Here is a 24,544-nt window from a genome sequence, read left to right on the forward strand (position 1 = left end):
TGGCCAGTGAAGATTCTTTTGGCAGGATGATTCAACTTCTTGAATCACACTGCTACATGGTGCAGCCAGCTTTCCATGAGAATGAGTTCTGATGCACATTTTGAATGGCTGTATAGTTTCCCAAAAAAATATTCATGCCAGTGAAGCAATGTACAGTAACTGAAAATGTATCCATTCATCCAGTTTCCAATCCTATCTACCACAGGGTTGTGGGGTAGCTCGTCCCAGCAAGCAACAAGCTCAAGGCAGGAGACACAAAGACTCTTGCTTTGAGACGTAAAACCGAGGTCCTGACTCTCTGTGGTCACTAAAAATCTCAGGGCGTTTCTCGAAAAGAGTAGGGGTGTAACCCCGGCATCCTGGCCAAAAATTTCCCATTGGCCCTCACCAATCATGGCCTCCTAATAATCCACATCTATGAATTGGCTACATTACTCTGCTCTCCTCCCCACTGAGAGCTGATGTGTGGTGAGCGTTCTGCTGCACTATGGCTGCCGTCGCATCATCCAGGTGGATGCTGCACATTGGTGGTGGTGGAGGGGAGTCCCCATTACCTGTAAAGCGCTTTGAGTGGAATGTCCAGAAAAGCGCTATATAAGTGTAAGCAATTATTATTATTATTATTATTATTATCAATCGTATGAAATCATGTAAGAATCACGTTTTGCATTGCAACAGTGAAAGTACAAACGTTTGCATTATGATGTAATAGCCTGATATGATTTTTGCTTTCTGTGATCATTTTCAGATTTACACTACTATATGTTTTCTTTGGTCTTCACACAATGGGGTCTCTCTGCTGAACTCAACATTCAATCTACTCAGTACTTCAGCACATTCCATCCATTTATGACTACTGCAATGAAGTAAAAAAAGTACAATCCATCTATCTTCAAACTGTTTTTTTTCCAATTCAGGGTAACAGGAGAACCAGAGTCCCTGTAACCCTATCCTAGCAAACAACAGACACAACGTGGGGTACACCCTGGATGGGTGTCACAGGGCAGACACACACTTACCTGTACACTTAGGGCCAGTTTTCACTGAAGCCAGTGAACCTACCACTATGTCTTTGGACTGTGGGAGGAATCTCCACACAGATAGCACTCCAGGTCTGGAAGTAAAGAGGGTGCCAGTACTACAAGGCAGCAATGCCACCATGTGCCACCATGTTGCAAAACTTAATATTCCAAAGACTAACGAATTAGACTAAAACTTCATTTAACTGCATGACTGAAATGTGACTGAAACTAATTCAGTTTGTTGGCTAAAAGTACTGTAAGTGAACTTTAGTTAATTTTTAGTTGACCAAACCAAAATTACAAGTATGGCTAAAATACAATTATATCTAATAGACATTTTATTCAACTTAAGTAAGGCATTAGATATATCAAATATTAATAATCAAATTAACACTGGGTTGCCTTGCAACCATAAGTCTTGTCTTTCACCAACCAGTGGTGAATTTCTCACAGCAGTGACATGAATCCTGTAGCTGAAATCTAAAATGCCTGCTGGTTCACTTGCCTCCACAGTTGTCCTTGTTGAAGAGAGGGAAGTGCATGACAGTGGGGGTGTTTTCACCCTTGAAGATGTAGACGCTTGATGGACAGCTCTTCTCCTCACTCATTGCTGGAATGGGTGGGAAGGGAATTTTGTTCTTTTCACAGTATTGAGCTGCCTCGGTGACAGTCTGAAAGGAAGAAAAAACACAGAGACTGTCCACCCTCACTGTCATCAACTGATCAGTCATTTGGTCATTACATTGTAATAAAATGAAAAAATAAACAATTGCAGAAAAACAAAAGCATAGCTAATTTTTTTTTATCCAGGCAAACTGTGGATTTATTATTTGGTTATAAGAAACTACAGTTTGAGTGCACAGACTGAATATCCAATAACTTTATTTATTATTAGGAATATTAATATTATTATTCTGTTCCTATAGTATTCTATTCTATTCCTATTATTAATAGGAAAGCCCTTTGCATAACTAACCTGATTTAAACTAGAAAAAATATGGGCAAATTATACACTTATGGATCTTTAATCCAGAAAGTAAAATTAAGAGGCACTGATGTTTAAATGTGTACTGTACCTGGTGAAACCTTAGAGATACAGTAGGTACAGTACTTCAGCATCTTCACAGAAACCCAGAATTAGGCCAATATTTGGCTACCAGCTTGTCGAAGGCCAGCTTTATGGTAGAGCAGTTTGAAATAGAAATCTGACATTGGCACACCTACACTGTAACTGAGGGAATAATCACCTAGACTACAGGAGCTCCTACTACAGCCTGAGCCTGGGCCACTGAAGTGTGAACTCAAGACAGCAGAACATGACGTCACCTAGTATGATGTACTTTACCATGAATGGGTCTCCATCGCTGAAATCAAAGGACAGAATGAGCTGCACTCCCCTGTCTCTCCTCAGGACCAGTGGGTAGGCACTGTTGATGGACAGACCAGCATCTATGAGGTAGATTTTGTCCTCACTGACCAGCTTGCTGGGGAGGCTGTTATCTAGGGATTGTGTAAACACAAGAGAAAGAGTTCAGAGGTGTATTCAGGAAATGGCAAGAAGCCACTGTACTAGGAACTGTTCTAGGAGATCTGATCTTATGACACAGCAAATCCATGAAATCCATGGATTCACAGTTTAAAAATTGAAAAAGGTGGCTAACAGCAATATTTTAAGAAATAAAAGTCAGTGTTACAGGTTGGTCTTAAACTTTTACAAGTTCATCCTGCTATGGTTCTCCAATTTTTTAAGTTCTGTGAAATTGCTTTGCTCTTTGAGTTATTTTTTATATACCATTCCAATGTGTAATGTAAGTGTTTCCTTGATTAATTTTTAAGGTTCAGTTCAGTATCAGAATGACAGTAGTCCTGGATAAAGGCACCATCTTACTAGGTTCTCATAATTCACCACAATAAGCATAATGCTGTATTGTGTTATGGGATACAATACTAAAATTCAGCATATTCAGATTATTACATCATCACTTCAAGATTTCAGCTGCTGGCTCACATACAAATGGGAAGAATAAAGACCTGTGGACAAGCTTTTTTAACTTGTCCATCTCTCAGGGACATTCACTAATTTGTTATAGTGCTTTACAAGAGAGTTTGTGCTGATGGGAGGTGTGGGGTGTCTCTCTGTGAGGTGCCTTGCAGGTCAAGTCAAATGAGGACCCAGACCAGCTAAATCCATCTAACTTTATGGGTGTTTGGCCAGTTGTCTGCAGCTACTTGGGGAAAGCACAGTTACAGCTGGCCTAGTCCTGAACAGCTGACTAGTAGATTGGAGACCTGTTTCAGTGTTGGAACCAGTCCTAAGCACTGTTACAAGTTATTTTCTGTGCAGCTGCACTATATTGGAGTCTCACCTGTGTTGGGGTATTCATGCAGGAAGTTGTACTTGGTTCCCCACATCCAGCAGCTAAATATTTTTAAAAGCTTGTAGGGAATGATGAATGGGCACACAGCAAAAGCTGAAAAAATAGATAAACATGACCTGTTGTTTCTGGGCAGGAAAAGTTCAAACATTTTCAAGCATGTAAGACTGGTACAATCCAGTAGACAATATGATTCTATTGAGCAATTACTATTCCCAAAGATTACATTCTTGGACAGAGTTCTTGTATTAACTGGATTCTTTTGGTGTTGACATTATAGCCATATTTTGCTGTTATGGTACAGTAGGTTCATCTAACCAAGAGGAACAATGACCTTTAACCTTCAGTCATTTCTTTTCTGGACAAAAAACACAGGATTCACCATTTAAGGTAATTTAATGTGTATATTTTACCTCTCAAAATGCCACATAGGCATAAATTAAAATCAACATGATGGCACTCTATCTTGCTGTTTAAACATGTTGTTTACAGTAATTGCCATTGTGCCAAATAAATATCATCAGAACATTATTGCCAGCCTGATCCTCTAAATATAGTGATGCACACTGACGAAATTCCATTACACTTTAGTTTAGACATGATAAAATGTCCAGTGGAAATACTGTACTTGTCAGAACTCAGTCCTTCAATTCTGTATCAGTGGCTGCTAGAAAAAGAGGAGGAAGGAATAAAATTGTTGTTTTTTTATTCTGGAAATGCATTTAAGACACCAATTGAAAAATTTAGCCAAGTTAAAAATCCAGTATTTTAATCCAAACTAATTCACTGAGATGCTATCGTCACTTTGAAAGTCACTACAGAAGGTCTGTGTGTGCATACAGAACAGTTTTCTCCAAAAGTACTCATACCCTTGATACAATGTAACTGAAAGTTGATTTAGCAAAAATGCAAGTGAACAGTCAGTATTTGTTGCACAAATCAAATTCAAAATTTTCATGTTTAGTTATTCGATTTAACAAATTAATGTACCAAATTAATGAATTTGTTTTCATGATTACAATTTGTAGCCAGCTGTACACACCACACTGTATGTGCCAACACATGAACAATGAGCTAGGGTTTTCACAAAATAACTAAACAGGCTGACCCAGAAGTGTTTGTTGGAGACTGAAATCAGTGAAGACTAAGAAGCAAGCTTAGACAAGCAAGATTTAAACAAACAAACTAGAGATTTTCTGAAATGAACGACACTACAAAAGATTGCTGCTCTGGAATCAGACCAGATAAGATCAACCAGATACACTCCAAGGCTTATACGAATGTCCTGCACTGATATACTAAAGGACATGGCCTTATGTCATCTTGAGAAGAGACAACTGTGAAGAAACCTGATACTCCAAAGCCCTCAAAGGCTTTCCTTCAAAGAACTAGCCCAGTATTTGTCTGCAGAATCAATAGTGAAAACCCAGTTGTATTTGTGTCAGTGGCATTTGTGTTCCTTTCCTCCTTCTCTGGATTCATGAAACTATATGCTATTTATCTATCAATCTGTATAGGTGGGCCCAATGACTTCTACTGTCTTATAACTATTTTTATATGACACTAAGAGCAATCAATTCGATATCAACTGCCCCAGTCTCTCTCTGTGCTTCTGTATCTGTTGTGTTTCCCCCCCAGAAATAATTCATGTATTAATTATCCATAATCTACAGTATTATGGTATTATAACCATAGTTATACTGTAGTATTGATTAGTTTGATTAGTATGTATGTAGTATGATTGTGTTTGGCTGGCTAGTGCTTCAGGTGTGTAAAAGCTATCATGTGAAGTGAGGGGTGCCTGTACATCTAAATCATAGAACTGTATATTTTCCAAAACCTACTTACCTGCATTCTCTGTTGCTTGCGTAGTGACCATGAGCTGTTCATTTTCTTCTGAAATGAACGTGAAACCAAACATTAAATTAGAAATGCAAGTATTTTTAAAGGCTGCCAAACAAATTCCACTTGTATTAAATTATGTGGGCATCTGATGTAGCAGCGAGATTGTTACGAAGTCTGTATTAGTGGTAAAATAGTACTTTAAAAGACCAGAATATATTTCTATGAAATTCAACAGTTAAGCAATGTAGTAACTTGAATTTTAGAGCACAAAGAAGTACCATGTTTAGTATTGTTTCTGCATTTATTTGATTCTCACAAGAATGTAAGCATAAAAATTCAAACCACCACTACCTGTTGTCATCATATTTGTGAATTTTGTTTCCTTTCTTCTTCATAGAGGCAAGATAGTGACAAGTTCCTTACGTGTGACTTCTGACACTCAGCAGACAGTGAGAAGGGCTGCTGTGTACTGAATCATATGCTAGAGAACCCATTGCTGTCTTTACACAAGTGAAAATAGACCAATTGTCTACAATAGGAAATGTTAAAATAATGAAATAAGAACTTATTTTAAATAATTAAGAATTCAGTAGAAATTAAAATGTATTACTGTATAGGAATTGGAAGGGAATGTTTTTTTTATTTTTACACAGTTTTGTTTGATGTGAAGCAATTTTTTTTGTCTTCTGGTAACAGCTTCCAGGCTTGTTCTATTTCATGATTCAGTTGATTTTTCTGTTGGTGGAGGTTTGGTAAGTGCTGCTGATGCTTTATGGATGCAGTGTTAAAGGGTTTTTGTCATAACTTATGAGCAATCTCTGTAAAACATTCTGATTGCCAGATTCTTACAGCATCACTAACTCTCTTATTTCAGGTGAATAAGAGACACACTTGCCTTCAAAATGGTAAAAGACAGCTTCAGAAAGAGCTGATATCATTCTTTGCTGGATGTCCTTGCCGACGATGTCCCATGTATCATACATCAGTGAGACCAACTCGTGTATCACCTTTTCATCTGGTGGACAGAAAAAACAGAATAAAAGAGTCTCACACATGGTAGGAGGCAGATGGGGGGAAAAGTTTCCTTTCAGTTGTAACCCTTATTGCATTCTGAAGTCATGGTAATTCACATGTAAGAGAAGCATACCTTTGACACTGTTCTTCATAGAGTCGAGGATGTGTTTGCAGTCTTTGCCACAGAGGAAGTTCCGATGGAGGTCAAGCAGCCAAAAGATCATAGCACTCTTTTCACATTCATCACCTGTGAATTAGACCCACACTTCGAGTACAAGTTTAGAAAGAAATCAGATATGGAAACATTTTGTTTCCCTTACTGGAAAGCTAAAGAGTGAATAGCTATAAAAAGGGGCAGTGTGCTATATGAATCCTGCATCTAGGCCTAATTCAATAGCTAATAATGTAAAGCATAAGCAATATAATAGAAAATTAATACATTAATAAATCTGTCAGTTCACTATTGAAGTTTATAATTCAGATTTGCCATTAACTCAGCCAAGCAGGAGCCTGTGTACAGTAGGCAGGCTGAAATTGTCACTTCAAGAGAACTACAGTCCTAACAGGGATACTCCCAAACACAACAGAAAAGTTCTAAACTAAATTAGCCTTGAAATGGAAAAATAACTGCAAAAAGTTTGGAACAGGTAAGGGTCTGGAAGTTATGAAGTACAGACATATCCCAGAGAAAAGATTATATTAATGTGTTCACAGATATACTGGGGTGTTTAGAGAATACCAGGCCTCTACGAACCCCTACATTGGCTTATTTTCCAGTAGAGTGCTTTCTAAAAAAGATCAAACCTGCCTTTTCTAAAAAAAGTTTCAGCTAAAGAACTGTGGTAACTGTGGAAACTTGTAAGTTGCTAGTTGACAGACAGTGAAAGCTACTTGAGCTCTTTGGGTACTGTAAGTTATCATGTTGGCCCCAGTTGGTCAGAGGAAAGAAAACACAGCAAATTATTCTAAATACCCCACATATCACCACATCACCAAATGCATTTTCTACACTCTAGGACTGCAGAAAGAGAACAGAGCCCCAATGTTCTACGGCTGTGATGCAGAATAGCCTTAATAATATATTTCAGTCATAGACTGTTATTCTTCCTAGTCTAACAATGTACTGTGATTATAGGGTCTTGTTCTCCAAACTAGCAGGTTTGATCAGTAGCTGATCCAGCTGTGAAGACCTCAGGCAATGTGGGAGCTCAGTGCAGATAAGAAAAACAGAGAAAAGGGAACACTGAATGAGAACTTAGAACTCATCTCCTGATCAGTGATTGAGTGAACCTTAGCTTGAACAAGATACAGTCAACGTGGGATTGCCTGGATCTGACAGTGGGGGATGTACAGAGTCTTCAGGTGTGATATTTCTTGTACCAGTCTTGGCATTCAGTCATTACTGACTCATATTGTCACCTTTAAGACAGGCCAGAGTGGGAGCACCCACTTGGAAGTCTTGGCTTGAAAGACAGTTACCCGGAAATGGATTATTGTGGGTATATTAAGACTACCCCTAAACTCTCAAATCAACACTGAGTGCATGTGACTCAACTAGATTTACTGTTACCTAAATGGAGGTCTTCCTCATCTTCCTCCACATCATTGTAAAAAGAGAACACATCTTCAGAGGAGGGTCTCCCTGTGAACAGAAGAGAGGGCCAGTTATTCTGTGGTTTAATTCTGACAGAGATACCTTCTGATTTATTGATAACCCACTGTGAGTTTATTTCCAAATGTGGTCATATGAGGTTTTCATACCAATATGCTTATGACAAAGAATTAACAGAGAAATGCAAAAATGCAAAACAGAGAAATGCAAAACAAAGGGGATATTCATGTGGACACTGCATTAAACTTCAAAACCAACGTTCTGGCACAGAATTCAAGCCAGATAAAGTCAAGGTCTCAGAACCTGTATGGCTGAAACATAAAACCACAGTGCATGATGTTACAGACTACCAAATTCAGAAAAGGATTATACTTCTACTGGATATTGTTGGAGATTAGACCTCTCCTCATGCAGATTTGGAAAAACAGTAGGAATGTCAGAAGCTGACCCTGGGATGGTAGACATGCTTAATGACTACTTCCTTACTTAGAGCAGATACTTGATTAATTGTGTATTTTCAAAGAAGTTAGGACAGAGTGAGAAAACAGGATGAGAAAATCATTAAAGAAAAATGATCATAATCTGGTGTTGTCCTTAAGTGTTATATGCCTTGGAATTATACAGGTAGATTCCAGATTAAAGTTCCATTTCAATAAAGCAGACACTGAAGGAAAAAGAGTTGAAGAGAAGCAGAATGGAGCAGGATAGGCATGGAACCGGTGCAGAAAGGATGAAAACAGTTTAAAGATAGATCATCCTAAGAGGGAGTTAATCAAAGCCTAGAAAACAGTAACTTAAATAGTTTAATAAATTTGTTAAGTGAAATATAAGGAAAAAACATGGATAAATAAGTTTTGTTTTACAGTTTTACAACAACAAAGGACCTGTGAAGGATGGAGTAAAATCAGAGTGAGACATGGAAAACCTTTAAATAAGGAAAAAGAAATAACTCATGTGTTAAATGAATATTTCACTCTGGTGTTTAGAAAGGAAGAAATAAACTCTATGCCTCAGGAAGAACTAAGTTCTGTATTAATTAGTATTAGTATTAGTGCAGAGCTATTACAGATACTAGATATATAAAGGAGGCCTAAAGAGTTCAAGGCTTTCTGTTACACCTTGGTCCCTTATGCTTCCCCTGAATCCAGTGAGCACTGTGTTCAATTTCAACAGTGTGTCTCAGTACGATCATGGAAGAGCTTGCAGTGTGAAAAGAGGCAGATATTGTAGATCTGAGTCAGGACTGCCCTGTTCTTGCTGCTGGTGGAAGAAAAATCCATAATTACAAAGCCTTCAACAGAGAGATTAATCACATCTTTAAAAGGTGAAACCCTGGAACCATGTTATTGAAGCTGTAGGTGTGGCTTCATTCACTAAACGGATCCAATTTCAGCATCCAATTGGGCCACATAGAGTAGTTCAAATACCCTCCTATCAATAATCAACTTTATAGTAATTTTATGTAATGGAGAAGCAAATTAACAATTTCAGTTCCTATCAGGTGAAGAACAAAAATAAAAAGAATTAAGTGATGATTTATAAATTAAATTGAATAGATCTTTCAAATATATTGTAAATGCACAATACATACAGAAACTGGTCACAGATCTGTAAGAGATTTCCCACATTTATGTATTTTATTAAAACATTTCTATGACACAACGCCCTTTAATGTTTTGTTAATGTTGGGTTCATTGCAAGATAATTTCCACTTTGAAATACAATTGTCCATGAAAATTTCTCAAACAAACAAAGGAGCCACTAACAACCAGAGGAATCAAATTATTGGGTCAATTATTGTCAGTTAGGAAGAAATGGTGTAGTGGGATAAACAATGACAAAATTGATCCCTCTGAGTGAGAAGAAACTATATTCTAATTTCTAATTTTAATTGATTCACCACCATTTCATTATTGATTCTTTCAAGCAACTCTAGTGTTGCACATAATCACACCTGTTTCAATGTGTAAAAGGTTGTGTACCTCCAGTAAGAAGACACCAGTTTTTGTGGAAAAGAAAATCAGAAAATATTCTTACCTCCAGAATTCTGGTGCAGGTTTCCATGTAATTTCATATTTCTTTTACGATGGAAAAATTTGTATATCATTTCTGAAATGAAAAGAGTTTAAATCAGAACAATGGCTACATGTATGTTTCAGAAAAAAAAAGGAATTGACAAATGTTTTAATTTTCTAACTACCAAGTCTTGAACCATATACAGTATGACTCAGCTCTGTGGACTCAGTTCCTGTATTGTTTGAGACAAGACACAGTTAATTAATTTCTGAAGCTTTACCCTGACATTCTGGAGTTGATTTACTATAATTTACAGTGTACTATTATAGTCTTGCTACATTGAGCATTTCAAAGTCAAAGTTCAACCTGGATCATTTCAGACAACTGTGCTTTTCATTGCACTTCATGAAGAAAGTTTAGGCTTTTATACTGAAATATATATTTATAAAAAATAGACAACCCAACCAAATAAAACAGCCTCCAATTAAAACACAAGATCTAACTCTATAGCGTAGATATTGCCAGTTTACAACACGTCAGTGTCATCTGCCATCTGTGACCAGGAATTCCTTGAGCAGTACTGGAAAATCAGTAGAGATACTGTACCAAAGGACTAGGTAAATTCCCACTTACTATAACACCAGCCTACACAAACACCTGATCTCATCTGCCATCAGAAGCTAAGCAGTCAGCTCTGGTGAGTAATGTGGATGGTACACTAGGTGAATTTACAGTACCAGGGCATCTTTAGTTTTCTCTGCAGTACTGATCCATCTGGAATCCACCATGTGTCTGGCTTCTTTCAGGAAAAAGCTGGATCCTTGGGTGAAATACTGTACTTACTTCCAAAAAGGCAAGAGGGGCCAGGTACTCGCCCTCTGGTTTGTAACTGTTCGTGTGCTCTTAATTGAGAGCAGCACCACTCCTCCTGCCACACCCTGTTTCCCCTAGGTTGCTACAAGGGCTGTAGTAGTGTGTCAGCCTTACCAATATGTGAAAAGTACAAATTAGGTGGTCAAAAATTAAAAATAATACTGAATTCTGTTTAAAAAGTGCACAAAAGTTAAAATACCTAAAATAAACTTCTCGTTCTCCCTCATATCGCCTATGGCACTTCCAAACAGTCCTGAAGAAACACAGAAGAGTATGAATTGAACAGAAAAGCTGGTTCAGTGTTGAACTAAACTACAGTATGAACTACAGTGAGTCCTTCTTCATCCCACAGGGACCCCTGCAATCTCCCAGGGTCACCAGTTATTTGATTATCTTTTGTAAGGCTTTTTCACACTTCTCATTATTATTAGCTGTTTACTTATTCATTTATTAATTACTAAGTAATTGTAAAGTATTAAACATTCCTATTATTTCCTCTCCTAACACATCAGTCTGCTTCAAATCAATAAGTGATGAGACAAAAATAATGAATAATCGATTAATCACTGGATTTCCGCTTGGTCATGCAACAGAAAAGGTCAAGAAATGATTTCAAGTATATTAAAAACTTACTCTTTCACCTATTAATTTTTTCTGCATTCCTTAAAGGAGAATAACCTTGATGACATACAATTTTAAATAATATTGTTCATATTAGCTTTAACTATTAATATATTGTTAGATTACACAGATATTATATACTGGCCATCCTGAAAAAATAACATTCTAAAAATAGAAGACGTACAAAACTGCTATGAGTTTCTAAAAGAAGGGACATAGACCTTGCAAGTATAGCATGCCCATCTCATCTTTGTGTTTTATCTTGTTTCCTCCACGGAATTGACTCCCTAGGGCACTGGTGTCTACGAAGGCTCCATACTCAGGGTATCCTGCTTCATGACGGGTTATTTCAAACCACGTCCCTGCAAGGGGAGAGATGGGGAGGAAAGGAAGACAGAGAAACAGAATTCAAGAATCTTAAATAAATCAAGAAGAGCACATTGCCAGCCAACAACTTCCACTGCAATATTATCACTTTATGTAAATTACCTCGCTGCTCCTATCACTGATTTAAGAAGCTGCACGGTGTTTGGTTTCTAATGTCAAACACCCACCATCTTCTCAAGCACAAGAACTGCTTATTTTACTGTTGCTGCTTCTGAAGCACTTGCTACTAACACCACTACAGCTGCCCTGGGTGCAGCATTGTGGACGATTGTGGTTTGGGTTCAGATCCCTGTCGAGACACAGTAGCTGTGCTTTTAAGCAAGGAAATTTACTCAGCTTGCTTGAGCAAGATGCCCTGATTAGTGCAAGATGTAAGGGATAAATGATGTTGAACGTAATTTAATTTAGCTGTTACTTCATTCTGCTTCATGCTGCAGCTGTTGATACTTTTACAACTGCTGGTAGTGCTACTACTGCCATTGCTTTGAGAGATACTGCTGTTGTTGCTACGAGCATTAATATGTAATATTATATATTACAAGAATTCCCTAGAATATTTTTTAAGCCAATTCATCCCTATAATGTTGGCCTATAGAGCAAATACAGTATATGAAGTGGGAGTCTTGCCTTTGTTGTATTTTTCCTTGTCATCCAGCTGTGACTTATTCACTGCAGCATAGATGGGGTAAGGGTTGGTCATTTCTGCATCTTCCTCCTTCGAAAGTTTGCGATCGTCCATCTGGAAAGAACCAAGTGTGTATAAATAACCATCAAAGTCCAGAGAAGAGCCACAGGACACATTCAGTTCTGATGAAAGGCTGAAGGCACAAAGAGGACAAACACAACAGATCTGAATTGAGCGTTTTCTGTATTGTGAGAGATGAGAGGAGACACAAATACTAATATGCAAATGAAGGTGAAGAATGATATGCACAGTGTGAGCTGGATGAGGTGGTCTGTACTGCCACAGAAGCTATGATTGCTGCTGGAAGTGGTGTTTGTTGGACCCTGTGGTCTGTGTGGGTCCAAATGCTCCGGTATAGTGGCGGGGACGCTTTACTGTAGTGGGAGCCGTCTTTCAGATGACACATTAAACCGAGGTCCGGACTCTCTGTGGTCATTAAAGTGAAAAATTGGATTTGGAGTTATCCTGGTGTCCAGGACAAATTTCCCCCCTCAGCCTTTATTGTGGCCTCCAAATTGTCCCCATGTATGATGGTCTGGCACCCCCTCCAGGGTGTACCCTGCCTTGTGCTTGTTGCTTGCCTGGTAGGCTCTGGCTTCCTGTGACACCATAGAGTATAAAAGTGGTTTGGAAAATGATATGACATGATGACATTTGCCTAATACTGTGCTGTGTTTCTGTACTCACCAAATGACAAATACAGCAATTGGTTAGTGTAAAATCACTGCTGCTTCAGTTGCACATGCCTCAATTTGAAAAAAAAGTCTCAAGAAATCTCACGACTTGCATTTTGTGCAATTTTGTATCCAGCCATTCAATATATTTGTGGGGGAGAAAGAGATATGCCTTACAGCATAAAGTTAGGTTACTAACTATCAAATGGTCTATCTGTTTTTGTAACTGTTATAAAATCATTGGTTTATGGGTTAATTGAATCATTCTTGTCTTTCTATTAAAAAATATAATCGTTAATACTTTACAATCCTGCTATTGCTCTGTAAAGTATTCACAAAGCAGTGTAGATTTAAAGAAGGTTTTGTTCTAAAAACAACACAAAAGTAAATGTTGTTTTACACCATTTGTATCACTGAGTATGTAATCGTCTCATTCTGTTCTGCATTGTCACTGAAAGTCCATATTTTAAATTTAAACCAGTTCTCACAGCATGATGCTGCTGGTGTCGGCCTGGATTGAGCACAGATTCAATGAGATGAAGGATGAGGACAGCAAGGTTGAGCACTTGATTGGTCATGTAAAAAATATAAAAAGTACAGTATGTATATATTTTATATTGATATATGTACATAAATATAAAAAGTATAAAAAATGGGTGGTATGAATGGATGGATGTTACAGCTTGAAAAGATTAGTTGTTTGTTAAAATATTAATATTGTTAGCAAATTTACCAGTTTCCTGACAAATACGTGTTTCTAACAAAGACTGAGTTTTGTAATTTCTTTGTAATGGTTGATCTACATTAATGGGATTCAGCATTTCTACCACTATTTCCAACTGTGTAATTTGCAATCTATGTGTGCTAGGGCAACAGATATGAGCATTTTCATGAGAATATCTATATGAGAAACTCAACTTTTTGCTGCTTTTCCATTACAGATTCAGTGAATGATTATCTTTTATGGAAGATGTCTGATATCTTTAAGGGAGCTGGGACTCTCACTTCAAATTCATCTTGAGAGAACCCCTCTCTCTGGATTAGGTCACCTCTTTAAGGTGAAAATGAGTAACACAGAGCTGCAATTTGTCAGTCCAGCTTCCCTCCCAGCTACTGTAAATCACAATTGAGAGTGCAGGTGTTGAACACTGCCAAAGACAGATGCTACACAGAGCTGGGTCACCCTGACGTCTAGTGGCCAGTTAATGTAACTGCTCCCAAAGGTGTACTAAACACCTTCTACTTCATTGTCTCCTGGAGGGCTTTATAGAATCACCATGATTTTTGCTGTTATTGGTATTATTAACACCAATATTTTATTTTTTTCCTATTTATATCTGAACATGAAAATAAATCCTTTGTCACTTGCCATTTGTCCTTTCTCTTCGCAGGCACTTTTGAGAAATCTGACACTATATCTTATGGAAAAAAGGACAAGTTCACAAACCGACACCCAGACAGGGAGAAAGAGACACTGCAGAATGAGACAGAGAGCTTAACTTACATATAACTGGTTACATACTGTACAAACACACATACAAGAAGGACAAGAATGCTGACCTCTTTCACCACCATGTAAACAAATATTGCCGCCCAAATATCTGTACAAGAAAAGTTCTCATCCTCTATTGTCTTCATGATTTTCTGCAAACTTTTTATAATGCTGAATTTTCCATTGTTGAGAGTTTCCACCATTCTTGTCTCCGCATCCTCCACTTGAGAGGACCACTGTTGGTCACGGTACAGAGAGGACATACACCTGCAGTGTTAGACACACAAACACACAGAAAACATTTCACCAGTGTATGCACTGTGCACAGCTGAATTCACAGCCTGAATCCTGAACCTTCTGAATTTGCAGGGTTACAATGCACACCTGACAGATCTATTGCTCTTTCAAATCTTTCAAGCACTTTGAGAAGCCACCTTTAAAGGCGCTTTATAAAATACATTTTTTAATTATTATTATTATTGTTATTATTAATATTATTATTATTATTATTATTATTATTATTATAATTCAAAATGGGAACTGAATTCACAGGCTCATAGCTGATCTTGGAGCCCAGTCTCTCAGACTCACCAGGTGGATCCTGACACTCCACACAGGTACATGATGGTGTCCAGCAGGTTCTGAGCCCCCAGCTCAGTTAAAGTCCCCATGAGAGCCACCATGGCACGCAGACCCCCCCCAGAGCCCAGCACAGCAATGGGGGGAACACAGTCCTGATTGAGGAAGAGAGGAGAAGACAGAATCTAACACAGAGGTCATGGAGGCCAGGTCTAGTGACCCAGCGACTTCAGAAACACCATTAATAGTTACTTGGCCTTACAGTATCTTCTTTTCATTTTCCTCTCCTTCTGTCTCAAAGAGGATGGAGCTCTTACTTACTGATTGAAAGGACTCCCTTGTGATGCTCATAGATGCTGGGTTTATGTCAAATACTGATATTTTAAAGTATTAATTTTGAACCATAAAACCATTTGTAATTTTTCTGTAAAAAAAACATCTTCCAGGAGAAAACCTGTGATTATTTCTAAAGTCAAATTGTTCTGAAAAATAATTTTGTCTATTTCTCTTACAGACAGTGTGCAGCAGTAAAGTGTCTGGTCTTGCAAACAGAGGGTTGTGGGATCGTTGTCCCATTGCTGTGCTGTCCCGCTACACTTCCTCTGTACTGCTCCAGTCCTCCCAGCTGTACAAATGCAGCATTGCTGAGGGTGACCCTGTGGCAGACTGGCCTCCAGTCCAGGAGGAGAACCTTCAGACCTTCCATCAGTCTGGACAGCAGCGTGAGTTTGAGCCTGAGCAGCTGTTAGACTAGAGTGTGGACTTTACATCACTGCATACAGCTTGGGGCAGTGCAGTGTAGAGGGTTTGAGTGCCCCTTGCAGACACTGCTGTTGCACCTTGAATGAGGTACATCTCTCCAGTTCTTCCGGTTCACCCAACTGTATAAGTGGGCACCAGCACTGCTCCTGTTCAGTTAGACTTACGAGCACTGCTGGGGAAATGCCTTGTGACAGACCAGCATCACATCCTGGGGGAGTCATGTGGTCTCTCGTCTGCTTAACACTTTAGAAACCAGGATGAGATCATGCCCACTGAGCTGCTGCTGAAATCCGTTTAGCCAATTAATTCCAAATGTGGCAGACGTATGCACTGGGACATTTCAGATTAAATCATTAAAACTGGTGGTAAGATTTTTTAATCTTCCACAATTACAACTCTCACACCAATCCCTGTGATAATGATAAAAATGAGCACAGCTATTTCCATGAGTCTTTACTAGTGTTTTGTTTCTATTTACAATCGTATATGTATTTTATAGATGCAGCAATGTGGATTGTCAGTGGATTTAAGGTAGTATTCTATTTGGGCTCCGTTTAATTAAAAAAAGAATGTAGTTGCAGTAAGTGCCTATTATATTTGGGCCAATATGAATAAAGTTGGTGTAGTATTATTGCGGTTTATAGCTGTAGCTGTAAAGCATTACATATAATTTCTGTTGTTAGACCTTGAGGTCTTTGACATTAAAGTGTATATTTATCATCATGATTCTCAAAAATTCTTAAGTCCAACGGCAATTTTACATTCAAATAAATTAGCAGTCTGTATGTTACATGCATATTCACAGCAATTCTTTTGCATCCTTCCTGACCTACTTCACTGCCACAATTTTCACTATCATATTTCAGGACAACGAACTTAAATATAATCTGTCAGGCTGTCTAATTTCAACTGAACACTATATAAGAATATAGTATAAGTAGAGATGAATTCCACACTGAAAATAACAAAAAAAACACCTTCTGATGTTGGGCTTCAAGATACTGTGAGACTAAATATGTTTCCAAGAGATTATATCAAATCACTACACTTCATTATCTATAACACATATCAATAACCACAAGACTATACTGTACATATCAGATATTCCAATTTTACACATTATATTGTTTTATCAGAACTTGTACCGCATCACAGGGAATTTGGAGGCTCCTCAGGGCATTCTGAATTTTGATTTTTCTCTTTTGAATGTCCTTGTTCTCCCCCTCACAAAGAGTGTGAGCAACTCGGATGTAAGAAGCCCTGAAAGAAAGAGTGAAGTGACTGAGAAGATATTGGGGATGCCTAACTATCACATGTGTGACACACAAACTTCCCTTCACTTCACTGTGATATACCACACACACACAGTGACATCAGTCTGATGTACTGCACACACACGATAGCACATTGATAACAACAAACCTGGCTCATTCTTCATGCTGAAAAGTCATTTTCTGTGCTTCATTTTACTGATCCTGCTTAACTGTATGGCACAACCTTTTCTTTTAATACAGGGGATTTCAGTGGTATTTTCAGTAAAGGAGCTTAAAATGATCTAATGTCAGATAGACATTCTCTGTCCTGCAGTGTAGGCATCTAGGAAGAGTGCACTCATCTTAGACATATCTTCTATGTGTCAGTATATATATATTTACTATACAGTATGTGACATTATATCCCTTGTCTGACAGGATCACATACTAGGATCTATTTAATTTCCTCCTCTAACAGGATTGGAGCCATGGTAGCTCAGACGGCAAGGGTGTCCCCCTCCTGACTGGAAGGTCCTGGGTTCAATCGCAGGTAGGGGAAAGTGATGTAACTTGCTCTAATTCCTTCCAGGTGGCTCCCAGGTCCACGTAGCCTGCTTTCCAAATGAGTACCAGGAGGTAATAGGCCACCTCCTGTGTCAGATGGTCAAGCAAATGGTGACCCTTACCTCCCCATTCCCCTATAGGCCTTCGTGACCTGAAAAGGGAACCTACCTACCTAGCAGGTTTTTAATGTTGTGCTGTTTCTGGCAGCTGTGGGAATTCTGGCTTTAGATGTGTTATTTCATGGAAGAATGTTTGTCTAATTCGAGAGTATTTCGCACAGTAGAGAAGAAAATACATCTGTCTCTGCTTATCCCTGCTGGCAGTGGGAGCTTGTCCTCTCCTGGCAGCCAGTATCTATTGCCTGACTGTGGTTACTAAACCTGTACTTGATCTGGGTCTGTTTTATCTTGGTATCTCTTACCCTGGTCAGAAACTCGTCTAGTGTGTGTGTTTTTTAGGGGAATACAGCAATTCAGCTTGTAGAGATGTTCGAAATTGCTTTTTAAGACTGGATAGTCAGGAGAATGTTTGTGGGCATTTCTTCTAAACCATGTGTTTGCGGTGTTGTACCATCTCTCAGTATCCAAGGTGCAGATTTCCTTTGTGTGGCTGTCTGTGTCTTTGGTTTGAAAGTTCTCGCAGTGCCTTTCTGGTGTTTTTGAAGTCTGTGTCAAACCATTCTTCTTTTGCTTTTGTTTTATGGGTGTTTTTGTGTTCTTTTCAGTTTGGTATCAAGGCTATTTTCCGAAATCTGCAATTTACATCTTTCATAACCAGATTTACAGTATGCTAGTTTTGTTGTTTTTTGTTGGAGTGTTTAGAAAAGGAACTCTGAAATTCCTGGTCATTTTGTGCTCTAGTATTCATACAGATTGTTTATTCACACCTGAAGAAGGCTCCACGGCTGAAACGTTGTGTTTTTTCTCTCTTCTTTTTTTTCAGCATGGAATAAACCTATTACTTGTTCCCTTGCAGCCGAGCATGCTGATGCAGCTACCTACCTGAACTACTACAGATTGTTTATAGCCCATCTACATGACTGGTTGAGGTCACACAGCCAGCTGTGTTGTATCCGTGCTCCAGTATGGGTATTTAGAAAGAGTGTCCTTCAGTCACACTGGTGTTCTCTGTGCCTCAACACAGGTATTTAGATACAGTACTCACCTATCAGCCAGATAATCTACAGTTTGTCAAAAAATAAAAATGTATATTTCACAGATATTTAGACATAGATTTTGAACACTCCTTAAATAACGATGTGTGATTTTGAGCTCTCTTTAAATATCTATGTCATAGATGTTTGAAGTGAGCTGTCCTGAGAGGCAAAACTTCTCTGGGTCTCAGTAGAGGTATTTAGAGAGAGCCCTCCTGACATACCAATGTTCGCTGTGTCAATAAAGAAGTTTAGGAACAGTGCCTTATTCCCAGGTAACAGTTTCCCTTAATAAAGAGATTTAAATAAACTTACTTTTCAGTTTCCTCAGTTCTCCTTCTCTTTGGCTGTAAAGGTACATCAATAAATAAACATTGACAAGACTTATTAACATGACTGCATAAAAAGACATTAACATGTTGAATGGCTGAATGGACTCCTCTCAGTTTCAAACTTTATGTTCTTCTGATGAGAATACAGGTAGCTATGTTCTGTCAAACTGCTACCCAATACAGTGTCTGAGTGTTTTAGGAATGTAGTCTTCTGCTTTTCAGAATTGCTTGCGTGTTTGCTTTTACTGAACTCTCCAAGAATAAAAAGTCCTCTGATGGAGTACTTACACACACTGATCTACCTGCAGGCTTGAACTGTGTCGTAATACTCAATTTTCAGAAACAAATAACACATGAGTGCAACACATAATTAAAGAGCACTGCTGGAGATTACTAGTAAAACATATACCAGTGTAAGGCAGAAGCTGCAAGTCATTATTTAATTATCACCTTCTAAGCCTGATCAGTATTAAGATGATAAGCATTCATCTACCTTGTGGGGGTTCATGCTGTCTTTTTTGTGAAGAATTCACTTGCTTCAGTGGATCTGTCAAAGAAACAATATGTCAGAAGAAAACTCTTCATATTAAGAAGACATCCAAGAATAGGTTGTACTAGTCCAGACTAAAGAGAGGCACAGGCCTCCTGATAGTGATTCTCAGCCACATAGTTCCCAATTTATCCTTACATATCACCTGAAATGAGCAAGGACCAGTTATTTACAAGATGGGCTTCCCTGCCATGTCCTTTAACTTTCATTCAAGATGGCTCACTGGAGCAGGAAAAGTGTCTTCTGGCAGCCTGAGTCTTTTACTTTCACATGAAAAACTGACATTATTTTATGTCTCTAAAGTGTAATTATCAGATAATGAAAAACTACTATGTAAAATTGCCAGACGCATTCACTTTTGGAATATACAGTACAGGTACTGCTTAATTTCCTGAGTCAGATTGTAAAAAGATTATTTTCCCACAACCGATACCTGGATCTAAAATAACACAGAAATGACAGAAGGGAATGTCTTCCTGAAATTAACAATTTTGTTAACAATTCCATCATTTAAATTTATTATTAGTTTATTTAAAGACATTATTTTTTTGTTCTGTTTTAAAGCAATGTGTGCCTCACCTTAAAGATTTCTACTAAATCGACTTCCCTAAAATCCTGTGCAATACTGGAAGAAATGTGATCCAAGGGTTAAACAAAGGAATATTTTTATAATTCTCTATTACAATTGCATGCAACACAGTAACTGATATTAAAAATTGCAATGTGCAAAAAAATACAGACAGTGTTGAGCATTATATTTATCCCGGAACATTATTTATAAAAGGTTTCATGCACAAGTTTATAGAATAAGTATAGATAGTCTAGTTGTGTATATTATCAAATACAGTGATAGATAAGATAAGATCACTTTATTGGCCATATACAATTTCCTGCATTAGGAATTCATCTTCTTGCATACCCCAGCTTGCTCTCCATGAAACACAGACAGGGAGAGAAGCTTGGGGTTAGAGCACCAGGTTAGCCATTGTACAGTACAGCACCCCTGGAGTAGTTGGGGTTAAGGGCCTTGCTCAGGGGCCCAACAGAGTAGGATTTCTCTGCCAACTGTGGATTTGAACCAGCAACCTTCCAGCCACAGGCACAGATCCTTAGCCACAGTGCATACTAGTACACACTAGAACCTCAATAATATTGCTGAAGTAAGTTCATATTTAGGCCTTTTACACTAGCAGTTTACCATAATGTGTCCTGTACATACTCACCTGTCTCAGATGTACCTCAGTGTGGAGATGTACAGTAGTCCAACAGTTCCACACAGAGTATTTATACATCTGGAGGCTGCAGTGCTCTCCACATTTACATACAATGCTCACGTCTACAGTTGATGGCAAGATAAAAGGCCAAGGTCCGTGGCTGGAAGCCAGCATTTCATTTGAAACATAACCTTGATTCCACCGAAATATGTGACAAAAAAGACAAGCCTAGTTTGAGAAGTATTTCCTGTTTCATCTACTTGAACAGTCCTTATCATTACAGTTTCCTGCAGTCTTTTATTTTTCTCTGTTCCAAACTGTCAATTAAAGATTAACCTCATTGTTATCCCAGATAAATATGTATTTTAAAAATCTTTTACAGATGATTCTTCTAAATATTAACTTAATTAAAGGTACAGTTACTGATAAAACAGAACACAACCTAATTGTACACATAGGGATTACAATGATGCTGTTGATTAAACAGTTAGTCCAAATATGTAACTGAGAGCCCAGGTGGCACAAAAAAATAGAACTCAGTAGGTTTTAAAGGAATTAAGTCTGAGTCTTCTGACTTGGACCACATATCCCCAACCTTTGTTCATATCAGTAAAAAGTTGCCAGTATCTTGATTGTGACAGCAGTTAGCTAATTAAAACAATATACGATTAAAACTGGCTGAACCAATAGCCATGTTTTCAGCTCCAAACTGTCCAGTGGTGTCCTCAGCTGTCCACACAACTGTGACCACTGCAATGTCCCAAACACCTGAGAGCCTGTTCAGAGCCACTTCTCCCTCTGATAATTAGCTGTCTGGGTCTCTTTAGGGCTCACAAACAGGATGACAACAAACAGCATAGGGGTTCCACAGTGTTCATGGTCTTCTACAAGATACAAGAATCACAGCAGTGGCAGTTTCACTGAATATCAGCAATATAAAAAGAAATAAAATTGTGTTATGTGTTTAAGATTTAACTGCTGAAACTCTAAAGGCATTTTGTCAAAGCACAGACTGAGCCCTGTACCCCTCATATCACTTCCTCAGACCTTGATCAGTTGTGTCATTACCAGCTGTGACCAGGATTCCTCAGTAAACACTCAAATGGCATCTTCAATAAGGACTGGTGCTCAATAAGCAGACTAGTTATACACAGTAGTTCAGTAGTGACCCCAGGCAGTACCCCAAAGCCGGGCAGTAAAGTCAGTGAAACATCATCACTCAAAGTGCTGCCTGTCCCCTATTTATTTTAGAAAATTTTGAATTTGTTTATTGTGGGGTCCTCAGGCTAACAATGTTCTCTCCTACTTTGGTAATACATTTCCAGTTCATTAATGATTCCATACTGGTAGGGTTAAAAGCTATTGAAAGAGCACCTTAACCAACTCATAGTGTAAACATTTCCTAACACTGCTATAGAATAGATAGTATTGTAGGTAAATCTGTACTGTTATTCAGTTTATTTCTTTCCATTTTTAGCTGAAGCACAGATACATAGAACACCAAATGAACTCTGCAGATGTTTATTGTTAGTATGGATGTGCATCCAGAAATGGATTTTATGTATAATTTATTTTCAAACAACCATTTAAATATATAATATAACGTAGTATATATTATATAACATAGTATTTATGTGTGTAACTTTAATATTTATCTTCAAGTAGTTTCTATTTGTAGCACAAATTTGCCTTGCAAAATGATTCATCCTAATGCAATGTCTGTGCATTTTGTTTTGTCCAAGATTGAAATCATGACGCATTGGACTTTGTGTTTTTTAATCTTAACAGTCTACTCTAGTTACCCTTTTTGTAAATAAAAAAATGCAAAGAATGCTGAAATTAATATATTTTTAAAGAAAATTAGAAGATTCTCTTTTGCTTAATGCATAGTAACAGTCTGGGGTTTTCTGGGTGACCAGAATGTTAGGCCTCTGAAACGCCTTGTTTGTAAATACTGTACATAAAGTAACTTTGTTTGTTGTATGTTCTGTGTAGTGTAGCTTGTATTTTGCAATTATAATAAATATTTTTTTTAACCAAGTGTGCAGGGATTATCACTCCTCTGAACAAAGGTGTGCCGGAGAACAAATAATTCATGTGCCTCTAATTATACCAGCCACTTGGGTTTATTGCTAGAAATCACTTAAAAGTCAGGGGTTATGAATAATTATTTCACTGATTGACTAAACTGCTCGGTCAATTGCTGATTTTCACCAGTTTCGTAACTCCCCATTTGTAACAATACTAACTGCTAAAGAGCTACAGTACTTCCCAGGAAGAATAATTAAAATTCCAAAAGATAAATGTCCTCAGGGCAAATAAGAGCTGTTTGCTGTTTGATCTCACTTACAGGTTATGTCTTCTTTAAAAAGAAATATGAACAGCGGGTTGAGTCAATGCCCTCGAGAGGAGAACAGAGGTAGTGGTGTGAGATCAGCTTGGCAATTTTGAAAGGGCTTCTTTTAAATGTGCTCCAAAGCAAAGGGAGAGAAGAAACAAAAATGCACGCTTGGAGTATTTGAATTACAGGCGCTTTGAGAAAAATGTGCCTTAGCTCTGGAGCTCTTAGTGAGGTTGGGCGAATGTACACCTTGTGGCAGCGTGAAGAATTCTTATAGAGGAGCTGAAATTGCAGTCTCGCGCAGCCGTGAAAGGATAGAAAAAAGGAAAATAACATTGGGCTTACAGCAGAACTTTAAGAGAAAAACAAAATTATGCTTTGCTGTGCCACAGGAGCACATAAGGTCTAGCTGGCTGTTCTTCCTGTAAAAATGTCTTATACCAGAAATGTCAACACATGTCAACATTTTAATATGCAATTGCAATATGCAATATACCTAAAAAAGATGTGGCAGACTATACTATTAAAATACAAATATAAATAAAAATATAATCCTACAGCTTTACTTTATGGAACTTTAGGCAACAAAACATTCTCTCCACCCCACGCCTAGTTTTTAGAATATAGGACATGACAGCTTCATGGAAACACACTAAATCCCTTAATTGTGTGACAGGGCTCCATGACATTATACATGTTACAGAAAGTCAGCATTCTGTGTGAAATCTAGACAGAGTAGAATTCTCCCACAGGAAGAGACACAGTCTTTAGCATAGGGGAGTTTGTGTAAGAAGCAGCACTGTGTGGTTCCCAGAACCACAAGCCATCATGATTGAATCTTAACGGAGACGGAGAAGAGCAACTGTACACCTGTCAGAACTGAGCTTTTACTTGTTGGTGACTAAGAAAACCTAGCATGCAGTGTCTTAAAATAACATTCATCTCTTTCCTATAATGTCCTGTTTTGTTCAATTACAGATAATGTGTACACATTTTTAAAGTGAATATATTTAAACAAACCATGAATACCCAAACTGACAAATTCTGCAAAAGTGAAAATATGTTGTGCATATGTATTCAGCATCCTGAATCAATATTTGGTGGAAACACCTTTAGCCACAGTTACTACTGTTATCTGGTTTGGATAAGTGCCTACCAGCTGTCACGGACGTCCAAAGGG

General features: G+C 38.1%; 1 protein-coding gene across 1 annotated transcript; it reads right to left on the reverse strand.

Moving 5' to 3' along the window:
* Positions 1-1,527: 1,527 nt before the first annotated feature.
* LOC148808917 (cytosolic phospholipase A2 gamma-like) lies at positions 1,528-15,314 on the reverse strand (the record flags this gene model as incomplete). The annotated part of the gene is made up of 12 exons (XM_088909345.1): positions 15,208-15,314; positions 14,685-14,883; positions 12,393-12,504; positions 11,600-11,740; positions 10,957-11,010; positions 7,827-7,898; positions 6,390-6,503; positions 6,138-6,257; positions 5,246-5,293; positions 3,389-3,493; positions 2,368-2,522; positions 1,528-1,693 (listed from the first exon to the last, which is right to left on the reverse strand). Coding segments are annotated over exons 1-12 (1,378 nt in total), but the record flags the coding sequence as incomplete, so codon positions are not given.
* Between the last annotated feature and the right edge of the window lie 9,230 nt (positions 15,315-24,544).

The sequence above is a fragment of the Atractosteus spatula genome, unplaced genomic scaffold, assembly GCF_055471065.1.
Source record: "Atractosteus spatula isolate fAtrSpa1 unplaced genomic scaffold, fAtrSpa1.hap1 Scaffold_183, whole genome shotgun sequence".
Lineage (NCBI taxonomy): Eukaryota > Metazoa > Chordata > Actinopteri > Semionotiformes > Lepisosteidae > Atractosteus > Atractosteus spatula.